This window comes from Chelonoidis abingdonii, chromosome 7 (assembly GCF_003597395.2).
Source record: "Chelonoidis abingdonii isolate Lonesome George chromosome 7, CheloAbing_2.0, whole genome shotgun sequence".
NCBI lineage: Eukaryota > Metazoa > Chordata > Testudines > Testudinidae > Chelonoidis > Chelonoidis abingdonii.
The window spans coordinates 78,673,033-78,688,323 of NC_133775.1; the positions used below are offsets into that span (position 1 = coordinate 78,673,033).

Below are 15,291 nucleotides of genomic sequence, written 5' to 3' on the forward strand. Positions count from 1 at the left end.
GCAGCGTGTGGAGGACCAGCGGTCCGAAGTAACCTGGCACCACGCCGGAAGGAAGAAGAAAGACGGTTGGAGAAGGGAGGAGATGGATCCGTGGAAGGAACTGGTACAGCGCCCTCGGGCCACCTTCAAAAGGAGGCTTAGCCCGGAGGAAGGCTTGGAGGACCGTTGGCTCTGGCCCCCCTGGTTACCCGATTGTCTGCGCCTGCCTCTATTTCGCCGCCTGGCAAATTCCTGCCTTTGCCTGGTGTTGGGGTAAGACCTGTGCTGCTGCTGAGGCCTGAACGGTCTACGCTGGGTAACCGCGATGCACCCTAGGGCACCATAATAACTATAATCTTTTGAGGCTTTGCGCCGAGGGTCAGTCTTGTCCGAAAACAGGCCTGGCCCTCAACGAAGGTCTGGATTGGTATATTGGAGTTCGGGAAGGCCAGGACTGAAGCCACGAGATGCGGCGCATAAGTGATCGGAGGCCAGTTCTGGAGGCCGAGTCTGCTGCGTCCCAAAGCGCCTGTAGGGAAGTGCGTGCACTTTTTCCTCTCGTCAAGGAGAGCGGCGAACTCCGGACAAGCTCTGTGGGAGGACTCCTTAAATTATCAGCCGCCGCCCAGTGTTGTACGAGTATGCGGCTGAGCAGAGCTTGTCTGGTTGAGACCCGCAGCGCAGGCTCCTGCGAATAGACCTTGCGGCCAAGCGAGTCATAGCTCTCGCCTCCTTAAGACTTGGGGCCGGAGCTTGTTGTCCGTGGCGGTTCCTCTCATTCACAGATTGAACGACGAGGGAACACGGGCGAGTGGACATAAGTACTCATAGCCCTTCGAAGGGACATGTATTTTAGCTCCAACACCCGAGCAGGGGGGAACGGAAGCCGGACTGCCAGATGGTGGTGGCGTTGGCTTGGATGGTCCTTATGAAGGGCAGCGACACGGGTGGGCGCGTCGCCGAGAGTATGCTCACGACTGGGTCCTCGATCTCGGAGACTTCCTCAGCCTGGTTGTTCATATTTGCGCCAACGCGCCTGAGGAGATCCTGGTGTTCCCTGAGTCCAGTGGGTGGGATGTCGCCCCGCCCGCCTCATTTGGGGAGACGACGACGAGGAGAGACCTGCAGGAGCGGGTCTGGTGGCGCTCACTGGAGCACTGCTTCTGACCTCTGCGGAGGGGATGGAGGAGGGCGTGAAGAGTAGACTCGGAGCCGTGCTCTGGAGCAGACGATCGTGGGGGAATTTGCTGAGGCCCTGGGCTTGATGATACGCCCCAGGGGTCCAGAAGCCCATCTGCTGCGGACCATGCTCCTGCTACCCTCGGAAAAGAGGCGGCGGCGGTCCTTCAGCTTCTAGGTACACACTGTCGCCCGCGAAGAGACAGAGCCTTGCCGAGAGGCCATGGGAGCCGAGCGGAGTGGTACAGGTCCCGCGTTGCAGACATCGAAGACCTCCTCGGTGCTGGAGATCGGTGCCGTGAGCCATACCGGCGACGCGATCGAGCGACCTGCACAGTACGGAGCCGGGAGGGTCGCTGCCAGCGGGGCGTATGGGAGCCATCTGAGCAGTCTGACCAATGATGGCGGGAACGACTCTCTCGAGTCCCGGCGCTGGTACAGTGGCGTGGACCTACGATATCAACAGTGCCGGGATATTCGGGACCAGGCGCAAAGCCGGATTCTCGCCGTAACTAGTACACGACGGTGCTGGGTCATGGCAGCGGTGCGGGAGCTGCAAGCGGTGCCAGAGCGAGACTCACCTCGGGATCGAGCTTCGGTGCCGGATCTTGACGCGTGCCGGGAGCCGGAGAGTCAGGGATGGCACTTCACTCGTGTATGGCTTGCCCTTGATTGTAGAACCCCACCGCTGCCGGTGCAGCACCTTGCTTCAGCAGATGACGTTCCCGGCCGACAAGACGGTGCGCGTCGGGCGTGTTCGGGTACACATGCTCTAGCGTGACTACTCGCCGCAGAGTCTCAGCGAGCACCATGCATCACAGTCTTGGCAGGGAGCTGGGGTAGGACATGGACTCGACGTGACCCGCACGCCCGGAGTCCGACGAGTCCCCTTGCACGGCCAACAAGGGACCGGCGTTGGCGCGTCTAAGGGGTGCCCTTTCGGGTGCTGTTTAGCCCCGGCGGTAAGAGAACGTCGAGGGCCTCTTCGCTCGGTGAGCCGGTGGCCAGGAGAACACGGCGGTGCCGTGGCGTTTTTTGCCCGCGCGGAGAGATCCGGGAGCCGAAGCGGCACTCGGTGCCGAGGACGCAGGGTTAAGTGCCGCTTCCATCAGGAGCATCTTGAGGCGCTGGTCTCGCTCCTTCTTGGTCCTCTGTCTGAAGGCCTTGCAAATGCGGCACTTCTCGGAGATGTGCAATTCCCCTAGGCACTTCAAGCAGGCGTCGTGGGGATCGCTGGTGGGCATCAGCTTTTTACAGGCCAAGCACGGTTTGAACCCCGGCGAACCAAGCATGAGCCGGGCGCGGGAGAGGGCTAGCGCCCCGAACCTGCTAACTATATACACTAGAACTATAAACTACAACTATACTATACTAAGTGAACTACAATTAAAACTAAAACTAGAACTAGAACGATGAACGAAGAGAAGCTAGGGACGTGGAGGACAGCTATGCTGCGCTCCACAGTTCCAACGACCGACACGGCGGTAAGAAGGAACTGAGGAGCGGGCGGGCCTGCAGGGGTATATATTACCCGCCATGGCGACGCCACTCTAGGGGGCGACCTGCTGGCCCGCTGGAGTTGCTAGGGTAAAAGTCTTCCAACGAACGTGCACGCACGGCGCGTACACCTACTGGAATGGATATGAGCAATCACTCGAAGAAGAAAACTGCCTTTCTGTACAAGTTTGCTAATGGACCACAAAGGGAACGTGACAGGTGCATACAGGGAAGGGAAGTAAGAGAAAGAGTCAGACCACGTGCATTATATAAGTTAGAATAAAATGGCTCCCCACATTTAACTCCGCATTTCCAAGATGTCAACAAAAAGTAGCAGTATGAATAGCAATATCCGATCCAAAATATTACATCTGTAAAAGAAGAGCTGTATTGAGGGAAAAACTCAGTTCAGTCATATAAAGATGCAATAACTATAAAACAGCTACACTAGGAAAGAGTTAGTCATTTACATGATCAAGTTAAACAAGGGACAGACAGAAACAATTAATCTATATAATAAAATTACATAGTGTATGTAAATTGTACTATATTCTGTCCTCTCTCTTTATAGCTAAGTTGCTTTTCCAATTACTAGTAATTAATTCTCACAAAACTCAGAGGGAAGTAAGGATAATTAGTGTATTTATTTTACAGATGGGGCAGCCAAATCAGAGAAGTTAAGGCCTACATTTTCAAAAATGGCTGTCAAGTTTAGGTCCCTCAGTTTTCAGGCATCCAACTTGAGAAATGTAAAGCCTGGTTTTCAGAAGTGATGCGTTCTCACAGCTCCCACTAGCTTCTAACTGGGTTAGAACTCAAGAGTTACCACTTTCCAGACATGTACTCAGACCACCTGATCACACTTCCCTCTCATACACAGATGGATAATTTTGCACCATTTCAAGTCCACATAACAGAGAACAATGTAGTCTCAATCATATATGAAATAAATACTAACCTTCTTGGACTGTGATTTCTAGTGGATTCCTACTAGAAGAATGCAATAGCTTTTGGTAGTTTTGTGCATTTTGGTCAAACAATTGTACAAGAAGTGCACAGGTCTTTTCATATTCACACCTGCTGACTGTGCAGAGTTGCTCCAGCTGCTGAAATACAGTAGCTGTATCATCCAGAGGATCTTCCAAACCATCTCTGCAATACACATAAAATAGGAGTTACTTACTAGAAACTACTGTTCTTTAAGAGTTGCCTTTGCATTCACATCCGTGATAACTAGCATCTCCAGCATCAAGCTACAGGACTGTATAACAAAGCGGTGTCCTCTGGGCAGTCCATTAGCATATTCATGTTGGAATGTCATCATTGTCTTAAACTATATAATCTATATAAAGGACCATATACACCTGTGGCAGAGCTCTGACCTTGCTCCCGTGGGTCCTGCGCTTCTAGGTGGTTTATGTTAGCCTCAGTGGCTCACTGTGACCCTCCACATAGCCCTTCTCTCTCTAGAGCCAGGGTTATAGTCTACTGAGCCCTTTTCATCATAGGCCTGCAAGGAGGTTGGTGAGAGAACTCCCACAGTCTCTGTTCAGCCTCCTGTCCTGACAGGGGCCTGACTTCCCCTCGCAGGAGATGTTCCTGTAATGGTGGGTTGGGGGGAACCTGGGCGTGCCCTCTACTCTGGGTTCCGGCCCAGGGACCCTAATGGTAGCAGTTGTTGGCAGCCAACCTTTCACTGCCAGAGTTTGCTACATTTCCCTGGGCCACTTCCCCCACAGCTCTCCTGCTTCTCCCTTCTTCACCCTTACCTTAGGGCTCCTTTAACAATAGTCTGAGGTGTCTTCAGTAACCAGCCCTTCAGCCACACTTCCTCACCTCTGGCTCCCTGGGTTTTCCCTGTCTGACTGGAGTGAGCCCGTTTTATAGTATCAGCAGGGCCTTAGAGTCAGGTGGTCACATTAACTGAATGGCTCCACCTGACTCTTTGCAGGTTAATTAGAGTCAGGGGTTCTCATTAGCCTGGAGCAGCCCCTGCTCTGGTCAGTCAGGGAACAGAAAACTGTTAATCCAGTGGCCAGTATATCTGCCTTCTGCTATTCTGCTGTACCCAACTGGCCTGGGTCTATCACACACCCCAACCACCTCTATCCTTCTCCCGAGCCTACAGAGTCCTGAAATACAACGAACTCAGAGGCAGAGCGGAAAGGCAGATGAGCAATGTGAATGCACAGAGATAACTCTTGAAGAAAAATGGTTACTAGTAAATAATCCTGCTTTCTTCTTCAAGGGCCTCAATGCATTTCCACATATGAGAAAGTAGCAAGTAGTGCTCCTATTAGAGGATGGTATCAGAGGGGTAGCCATGTTAGTCTGGATCTGTAAAAGCAGCAGAGAATCCTGTGGCACTTTAAAGACTAACAGACGTTTTGGAGCATGAGCTTTCGTGGGTGAATACCCACTTCGTCAGATTAGAGGATGGTGGACAAGACATTCTAGGCAAAACTGGGCTATGATAAAGCCTCACAAAACTGAGCATTAGATCCCAATGCCAAGTCCAACAAATAATACTTAATGAAAGAATAAGCAGAACTCCGTGTTGCTGCTTTGCAAGTCTCTACAACAGCAGTCTCAGACATCTACAGTCTCAGCTACAGAGGCAGCTTTGGCCCTAGCAGAATACATCTTTAAGCCAAGAAATACTGTTTATTTGGCTAAGGAGTAAGCGCAGCATCTAAGCCGCAGAAGCCTGGGTAGCCTGGGATCTGAGGAACAAAACAGGAAGAAACATATAATGGGACAGATGAAAATTTGACACCGCCGCAGATATAAAGCTGGGGTGAGGTCTCAAAATGACTTCTTTATGTAACGCTATAATGGGTGCAGATGCCATAAATGAAAAAAAAAAAAAACCTTGCCATGGAGAAAGGAAGTCAGGGCATAACGGAAGCTTAACCAACAGTTCTCTGTACAGAACAGTGTGCCAATACTACCACGGCCACATTTATGCTAGCAGTATGATCTGGGCTCTGTCCTCTCTGATTTTCCTTATGACTCTGGGTATCGAAGGAAGGCTATAAGAAAACTGCGCCAATTCAGCAGCAATGCATCTGATAAAGATTTCTTATCTCTGTGACCACTGGTGCCCGTACAGGACACTTGGCATTCTGACTGGACACCAGTTAATTTGTGGTTGACCATACCTGAATAATAATGAGGATACTATCTCATTTAGGAACCATTCATGCTGGTTGCAAGATTTCCTGCTGAGGATGTCTGCCTGTATGTTCTCCTTCCCCACTGTTAAATTTACAGCTAGTGGGTGTGCCAAGAGTGATGTCAAAACAGGTAAGCAGTCTCCACAGCAGACATGCATCAGTAGAGGAGACAATGCCTCCTTTTCTTTTTCTCCTTAGGCTCCTTTCACAGATCAGAATGCTTCCTCCTCTTTCCTCTTCTCTGGAACAGGATCATGAGGAGACCTGAAAGCCTGACTCTCAATAGTGATGTTGACTAGTGCTGACTGGGAGGGCATCGAGGAAATTTCTGGTGCCAACACAGACTGCAATGCCAGAGCAGTCCTGTTTGGATGGAGCATGCAGCACTGGACAGTATCAACCAGGAGACTCAGCCTATGCAAGCGTTTGCCTCAGGAAGGTCAATCTGAGGCCTTTCAACGAGGGGAGCAATGAAGCTAGGGCAGCAAAATGCATGTCAGATCTTTTTACAGAAGACCTCAGCAAAGAGGTGGATCTCAAAACTCCCAAAGGAATGCTAGGATAGTCCAAGGAAGCCAAGTACACCTGCCGTATTAACTTTCTGTTCTTCCTCATTTGAGAAGAGACAGTGCAGCAAGATGTCCCTTGGGAGATTATGAGCCTGTCCCAGGCACAATAGGCACCATACATGCTCAACTGTCTCTGGAAAGATAGTTGAGCAGGTGGCACATCTTTTCAACCCCATATGGAGTTCAGGACCTGACAGAGCCTAGGGGATAACCCAAGGCAAGTGGCCCCATATACTCTAACTTTAATATGACTGACTGACTCACTCACTATAAAAGGACAGGCTAACATGCTTGCAGACTTGAGAAGTAGTTTCACTTAGGTCTTGCAGCAAAGGAACTGAGATGAATGATGACAACATCCTAGCATGAGAACACTACTGCACCCCACAGGAGGCAAAGCTTAATTATACAGTTTCGCAGCTCGACACTAGAAGAACTAGATCCTGTAAGTGGGAATGCACAGAGACCCCTGAAGAAGTATTAAACATTTTTAACCATTCAAAACACATTTTTTCTGTGGGTGTTTTATTTGCTGTGATCGTATGGTAAATTTGTCTAAAATATAAAAGGGATTTTGGCTATAGAATGTCAAGTCAATAAATAAAATTACTAGCTGGGACAATAAGCATAAATCTATATAGCAAATGAAGGTAGTACTCACTTAAACATGTACTGCAAAGCAAAAATAATACAGAATCAGCACAGATTTGTATCTTATTAACCAAGTTGTCATGGCATTTAGTACAGAAATATGTTATCCAACCCTTTCATGCAATTTTTTTTAAAAGTACAGTTATTCTCTGAAAAGTGACTATAGAAAACGTACATTGGTGTTTCATTTGTGCGTGTGTGTGCGTGTGCGAGTTAATTATGGATAGAATATGCTCAGTTTACAAGTAAAAGGTTTTTTTTGCCTAACTGCAAACCCTGCAAAGTAAAGTGGGCTTCCTTCCAGTTCACACATCAACAACAAAAGAGATTCTGCAAGTGGAACTTAGTTAGCAATTTTGTTGATGATATGTGAAATGGAATAGAACTCAGCTCACTCTCTCCCAGCTGTATTGGCCCTGTGGAGAACAGAAGAATAAATATATTTTTTTAAAAAACAGCTCATAGCTTATTTTTTGTACTAAAATGAGCAACTACAACTTCGAATACAACAGGGAGCAGATGTGCTGAGTAAAAAGGGACCTCTTTACAGTCCTTTTTCAGAGCAGAATCACACTTTGAAATAATTCTGCCATCTCATCTTGTGCTACTCTCTCCTACCCTTTCATTAACAGGTGGGATCCCTTTTCCTGCCTTCCTTTGCTGATGTAGTGAGGAACCCTAGGAAACTCCTGCTCTGATGGCATAAATGGCAGAAGAGGCTCAGCATTAAAAATATTTCAGATATTGGATTATAATTGGCAAGGATCTTTTTATAAAATAAGGGGGCTCTGGAAAATCTGACTTAAACTCAAATTTTATTTTTGCTTTTGCTTTTAAGACACTGGGCCAAATTCTGATCTCACAACAGTGCAAAACATGAGTGACTACTAATATCCATAAATATAATTTAATGTAACTGATGCGAGAAAAATGCCATTAAGTTTTATTGATTTTAAAACAAAAGCACTGCAAAGTTCTATTTATACTGAAGAAGGTTTACCTTATAACTACAGGAACAGATTCCAGTCTAGAAGTAATGTATGCTTTTGTGATCTCTGGTGCATATGTATCTAAAAGGTGTGGTTCTGTTGATTTCACAAAAGGTACCGATGCTACCATTCTTTGCCACAGAGTTAGCAGATAGTGAACACTGTTTGGAGCAAACTCCCAGTGCTACAAAGAAACAAATGTAATTTTAAATTAGAGCATATCTTATCCCAGCGTGAAAATTTATGAACATACATCTTATCTTTACTACTAGTATTATTTACTTTTAGGAAATGCTCAAATACCCCAATCAAAATCAAGGCCCCACTGAATTATACTAGACCAGGGGTGGCCAAACACCAGCTCGTGAGCCACATCTGGCTGTTCTATAGTTAAAGTGCAGCCTGTGGATATCCATCCCCCCATTCTCTGCCTACCAGAGACAGGGGCGGGGGGGGGGACAACAGGGGCTCAGGGCTTCTGCCTAGCAGTGGGATGGTGCAGCTAAGAGCTTCTGTGTGAGACAACCGGTGCCTGCTGAGTGGGGGGATTGGGGGGGACAATTTAAAGGTTCCGCCCACAACAGCTGGAGTCACACACCCCTGTCTTACCCTCAGTAGGCCCTCCCTGCAGCTCCCAGGAGTTAGCTCCTTGTGAAGAGGCAGATGCAAAGAATTGGGAGCTGCAGGGAGGGCCGCTGCTTTAGCTCCTGTCTCTCCCCAGGGCCTCAGCTTGCTGGATCTAGCAGCTGCTGTACAGGGAGAGGACCAGTGGCACCATGTGATCACACCCTGGCAAAAATCTGGTGGTGAAGGGGGGAAAAACATGACTCCAGTTCCTCCTCCCACACATCTCTTCTGCCTTCTGTCTAGCAGGGAGGGGGTCTCAGGGCTTCAGGTCCATGGGGCACACCTGCCAGGGCTCAGGGCTTCAGCGGGAGCAGGGCTGAAGCCCTGAGACCCCTCTCCCACGTGACTGAAGCCCCAAGCCCCATCAGGCGCCTCCCGGGGGCTCTCAGACATCTGAAGATTGATATATGCAGCTCAGGGAGTCAATAATTTTCGCCACCCCTATACTAGACACTTTAGCACAACACATAGGAAGACGTGAGCCCAGGGCTGGAGAGTTTACCAAGTTACATTACTGGAAAACTTGGAACAAAGTACATTTTCATGTAAAATAACATCAACTGAATACAAACCCAACCCCAAAACAAAACAAAAAAATCCCAAAAACCAAATCCCACATCTATCAAGAATTTAAGGCTGCATATATCCTTACCTGTAAGCTAGTAATAGTGAAATTGGCTATCAATCTGATAACCTCTGAGTAATCCTTTACCATTACTAGTTCTCCCAACTGGTAGTTTGTCTTTAGCCGAGCCAAAAAACGACAGAACTCATGGTAGTTACCTGGATCAGATAAACCCTAAAATTGCACAAGAAACAAAGTTTTTTTTAAACCATCAGACTAACCTAATATGTTCATAGCAACTGAAAGAAGTGACTCTTTGGGCAGCAGGAAAAAGGGGACAGGAATCCCTAAAGTATTTGGGTGACGATAAGGAGGAAAAGGGGGACAGATTTCCCTCAGTGGAGCCAAGAGGGGTACAAGAAGTGGCTGGACCACGGATGGTCACTCACCTCCATATGCACCAGGGCAGGGACAGGGTATTTATAGTCCTGCATTCCAGAAATAATTCTCTTGCTCTTTCTCAATCCCTGATTTAGCAACACCCACCTTCCTACCCATGGGATCAGAGCAGAATCAGGTTTTATGATCAGTTGTGTGTAGGCTTGTGCTAGTCCCTTTTCCATTTGGTACCGAGAAGGAATTTTTTCTTCACTGCCAGATTAGTTGGGGAAGAGTGGAGTGTTTTAGCTTTCCCGACAGCAAGTCAACTGATGACATAGGTAAGGTGGTTAGGTCAAGATGTCACAACTAAATAAGTAGCAAGTGTGGCCAGTGTCCAGTGAAGGTACTCATTATAGAGGGGATAAACAGGAGATGGAAGTAGATTTAGGAGGCATCTTCTAAGGGAAGCCGGAGAAAGGGAGGTCAGGACTTGTAACGTCTCATATAGCAGGAAAACAACCCTTCCCCCCCCACCCCTTTTTCAGTCCCCCTTAACCTTCACATGAGGGGAAGGCGGTGGGGTCCCAACAACAGGCTGGCTGGGACCAGGTTGGGAAGAAGAGCTGACGGCAGTCCTCCCAAATAACTGGAAACAATTAAGGAAAGAATGATGACCAGAACTGTACAATTTATTGCCAGGTATTTCCAGATATGTTGTGTGAATAAAAGGTGCAGTCTAATCAAAGCACCTCCACTGCCTCTTGTCTTTATTCCTACATGGCCAAGACAAGGGCATAACGTCTCTTGAAACATTGCTAATTTAACAGATGACAGCTTTGTTTTGCATAGCTTATTTTGTACAAACTGTGTCCCAAAATGATTTCTGGTTAAGAAAGGAGGAGAAGAATGGAAGTTTAAAGAAAGGCCTCTGGAAGACAGTCATGAGGGATGAAGAGAGACAACAGGGTTGTGACAAGGCATAGAAATTCACAAATAATTTTAACATTTGCAAAGAATTTAAAAAAAAAAAATACCTGAGGATTTTCAAGAATTCTTTTCACTCCTTTGATTAGATTCCCAAGATACTTGGCACGTTCTGGATTGCTAAATAAAGATCTTCTTGTAGAGGCAAACTGAACCAAACAGGAAAGTGCCTAAAAAAAGAAAGGTTTCAGAGTGGTAGCCATGTTATTCTGTACACTAACCATGTTAGTCACCACATGAACTAAAAAAAACGAATCTCCCCATGCTAATTTCCCCCTACTGTTACTCACATCTTCTTGTTAACTGTTTGAAATGAACCACCCTGATTACCATTACAAAAGTGATTTTTCATCCTGTTGATAATAGCCCACTTTAATGGATTTGTCTCGACTCCCCCACTGGGTAAGGCAACTTCCATCTTTTCATGTATTGCTATATATATATTCCTACTGTATTTTCCACTCCATGCATCTGATGAAGTTGGTTTCAGCCCACGAAAGCTTATAGATGAACAAATTTATTTGGGCATAAGGTGCAACAAGTACTCCTTTTAAAAAAAAATAAAATTGTAAAACTAAAAAAGCAAATCTCTGCTGCCTGACCAGTTGTCTTCCCTTACTCAGAAGGATTCTTTCCAGGGCTGTTGCATCACTTATTATTCAGGTTGCTCAACACTTCCCATTATAAGACCATTATTTCCATTCTGTATAATAACTGCCAAGGAATTATGATGTGATTGGAATAACAGAAACTTGGTGGGATAACTCATATGACTAGAGTACTGTCATAGATGGACATAAACTGTTCAGGAAGGACAGGCAGGGCAGAAAAGATGGGGGAGTTGCAATGTATGTAAGAGATCAGTATGACTGCTCAGAGCTCTGGTATGAAACTGCAGAAAAACCTGAGAGCCTCTGGATTAAGATAGAAGTGTCAGCAACAAGGGTGATGTCGTGGTGGGAGTCTACTATAGACAACTAGACCAGGGGGATGAGGTGGATGAGGTTTTCTTCTAGTAACAGAAGTTACTAGATCACAGGCCCTGGCTCTCATGGAAGACTTCAATCACCCTGATATCTGCTGGGAGAGCAATCCAGCGGTGCACAGACAGTCCTGGAAGTTTTTGGAAAGTATAGGGGACAATTCCTGGTGCAAGTGCTGGAGGAACCAACTAGGAGCAGAGCTTTTCTTGAACTGCTGCTCACAAACAGGGAAGAATTAGTAGGGGAAGCAAACGTGGATGGGAACCTGGGAGGCAGTGACCATGAGATGGTCGAGTTCAGGATCCTGACACAAGAAAGAAAGGAGAGCAGCAGAACATGGATCCTGGACTTCAGAAAAGCAGACTTTGACTCCCTCAGGGAACTGATAGGAAGGATCCCCTGGGAGAATAACATGAGAGGAAAAGGAGTCCAGGAAAGCTGGCTGTACATTAAAGAATCCTTATTGAGGCTGCAAGAACAAACCATCCTGACATGTAGAAAGAATAGTAAATATGGCAGGCGACCAGCTTGGCTTAACTGTGAAACCCTTGCTGATCTTAAACACAAAAAAGAAGCTTACAAGAAGTGGAAGATTGGACAAATCACCAGGGAGGAGTATAAAAATATTGCTCAGGCATGCAGGAGTGAAATCAGGAAGGCCAAATCACACTTGGAGTTGCAGACAGCAAGAGATGTTAAGAGTAACAAGAAGGGTTTCTTCAGGTATGTTAGCAACAAGAAGGTGATCAAGGAAAGTGTGGACCCCTTACTGAATGAGGGAGGCAACCTAGTGACAGAGGATATGGAAAAAACTCATGTACTCAATGCTTTTTTTGCCTCTGTCTTCACAAACAAGGTCAGCTCCCAGACTACTGCACTGGGCAGCACAGCATGGGGAAGAGGTAACAGCCTGTGTGGAGAAAGAAGTGGTAGACGATTTAGAAAACGGACGCGCACAAGTCCATGGGCCAGTCGCTGCTGCGCAGGGCTAAAAGAAGTTGACGGATGATCAGGCCATACACCATGAAAAAATACGGCAATCGGGGGGTTGTTCCCTGGAGACTGGAAAAAGTGCGAGGGGTGTAGTATGGGAAAAGGAAACGAACGTGAAAAGTTTGCACTGTGTGAATACTGGATTGTGTAAAGGTTAAAAATGAGGTGAAAACGCCTTTGAAAAGTGCCATGACATCATTTTTTTATCCTAGTGCAAATGCCAGATTCCTGTTACCCGGCCCAAGGTTCATAAAACAAATATTACCTAAAAACTGATTCTACTTTGATAGTGTTTCTGCCTCTTCTCCCATTTCCTGACACAAAACGCCCCACTTGCAATCAACTGTCCTCTGTCATATTTTATACCTTTTGTACTTGATAAACTAATGAATATTTAATAAACAAAAAAAAAAAAAACAAGGGTACATGAAGCAGCTGAACCGGAGTGCTTCTGCCGAGGCTTAGTGGCGCTTTGCTACCAAACCCGTGAGCGCTCTATGTGGGCCATCCTTAAAAAAAAAAAAAAGAAAGAAGGAAATTCTAGGAACTACAGCCAGTCAGCCTCACCTCAGTCCCTGGAAAAACATGGAGCAGGCCCTCAAGGAATCAATTCTGAAGCACTTAGAGAAGAGGAAAGTGATCAGGAAGAGTCAGCATGGATTCACCAAGGGCAAGTCATGCTGACTAACCTAAAATGCCTCATGACGAGATAACTGGCTCTGTGAATGAGGGAAAGCAGGGACGTGTAATTCCTTGACTTTAGCAAAGCTTTTGATATGGCTCCCACAATATTCGTGCCAGCAAGTTAAAGAAGTATGGGCTGATGGAACTGACTATAAGGGATAGAAAGTGGCTAGATCGTCGGCCTCAGTGAGTAGTGATCATGGCTCCATGTCTAGCTGGCAGCCGGTATCAACCGGAGTGTCCAAGGGTTGGTCCTGGGCCAGTTTGTTCAATACTTCATTAATGATCTGGAGGGTGCATGGACTGCACCCTCAGCAATGTCTTATGCAGAATGGTGGCAGATGACACTAAAGCTGAGGAAGGAAGATACGCTGAGGGTAAGGATAGGAACAGACAGACTAGACAAATTAGAGGACTGGGCCAAAAGAAATCTGATGAGGTTCAACAAGGACAAGTGCAGAGTCCTGCACTTAGGACACAAGAATCCCATGCACTGCTACAGACTAAGCAGCAGTTCTGCAGAAAAAGACCATGGGTTACAGTAAACGAGAAGCTGGAATATGAGTTGACTAGTGCCCTGTGCCAAGAAGCTACAGTATTTTGGCTGTATAAGTACTGGTATTGCCAGCAGATCATAGAACGTGATAGTTCCCCTCTATTCAGCATTCGTGAGACCTCATCTGGAGTACTGTGTCCAGTTTGGGCCTCACACTACAAGAAGGATGTGGAAAAATTGAAAAAGCCAGTGGAGAGCAACAAAAATGATTAGGGTGCTGGAAACACATGATTTGAGAGAGCGAGAGGACTGAGAATTAGTCTGCAGAAGAGAGAATAGGGGGGATTGATAGCTGCTTTCAGCTACCTGAAAGGGGTTCAGAGAAGAGATTTAGACTGTCTCAGGTTCCAGATGGCAGACAAGGAGTAATGTCTCATGCAGTGGGGAGGTTTAGGTTGAATATTCGGAAAAACTTTTTCACTAGGAGGGTGGTAAAGCACTGGAATGGCTTACCTAGGGAGGTGGTGGAATCTCCTTCCTTAGAGGTTTTTAAGGTCAGGCTTGACAAAACCCTGGTTGGAATGATTTAGTTGGGGATTGGTCCTGCTTTGAGCAGGGGGTTGGACTAGATGACTTTCTGAGGTCCCTTCCAACTCTGATATTCTATGATTCTAAGGTTACTCACCATATGCACTAACTGAGGTTCTTTGAGATATGTCCACCTATGGTTTCTCCACTGTAGGTGCCGCAGCGCCCCTTGCACCTGCGATTGGAGATCTTTGATAGCCGTGCCCATTGACCTGCATACGCTCCTCCCTGTCTCACATCATGGGCAGCATCTATATATAGCAATCTGAGATCCAACTGCCCTCAGTTACTTCTCTAACATAAAGTTCATCTTTGAACTCCGAAACAGAGAAGGAGGAGGGCGGGTAGTGGAGCACTCCTAAGGACTCACATCTCAGAGAAGCTAGTTACTGCACAGGGTGAGTAACCTTCTCTTCTTCTTTGAGTAGTGTCCCTAGGGGTGCGTCACTGTAGATGACGGCAGAGCAGTACCCGTAGATGGAAGGCTGGGGCTTCAGAGTGGCGTCTAATAAGGAGGAGAGGGCAGGGCATCCTAGTAGGGCTTCTGATGCTGTGTCGTGGATAATTGCATAGTGTTAGCTAAAAGTGTCTGTGGATGCCAAGTGACTGCTTTGCCAATGTCAGTGATTGGCACATTGTTGAGAAAGGCAATCAAGGTGGAGACAGAGCAAGTGGAATGTGCTCGATTTCCATGTGGAGGTAGCTGGTTGTGCAGTTGATAACAAAAGTGTATGCACTGTGTGATCCACTTGGAAAGACACTGTTGGATACAGACACTCCCTGTGGCGAATGTCTGAAAGATTTAGTTCTAGCAAGGTAAAAGTCTACAGCTCTCCTAATGTCCAAGGTGAGTAGAGTTGCTTCTTGTTGGTCGCTGTGCAGCTTAGGGAACAAACAGGGAAGGTGGATAGGTTGATTCAAATGCAAGGAGGATGGTACTTTGGGTAGGA

At 46.8% G+C, this 15,291-nt stretch overlaps 1 protein-coding gene across 1 annotated transcript in view; it reads right to left on the reverse strand.

The window, feature by feature from the left end:
* RANBP17 (RAN binding protein 17) overlaps nt 1-15,291 on the reverse strand; it is a 258,121-nt gene that overhangs the window by 210,908 nt on the left and 31,922 nt on the right. The window contains exons 9-12 of the mRNA XM_032768764.2: nt 10,648-10,767; nt 9,320-9,466; nt 8,052-8,224; nt 3,614-3,807 (exon numbers count right to left, since the gene is read on the reverse strand). Of these exons, the coding sequence (XP_032624655.1) occupies nt 3,614-3,807; nt 8,052-8,224; nt 9,320-9,466; nt 10,648-10,767 (634 nt within the window). The remainder of the gene's footprint in view (nt 1-3,613; nt 3,808-8,051; nt 8,225-9,319; nt 9,467-10,647; nt 10,768-15,291) is intronic.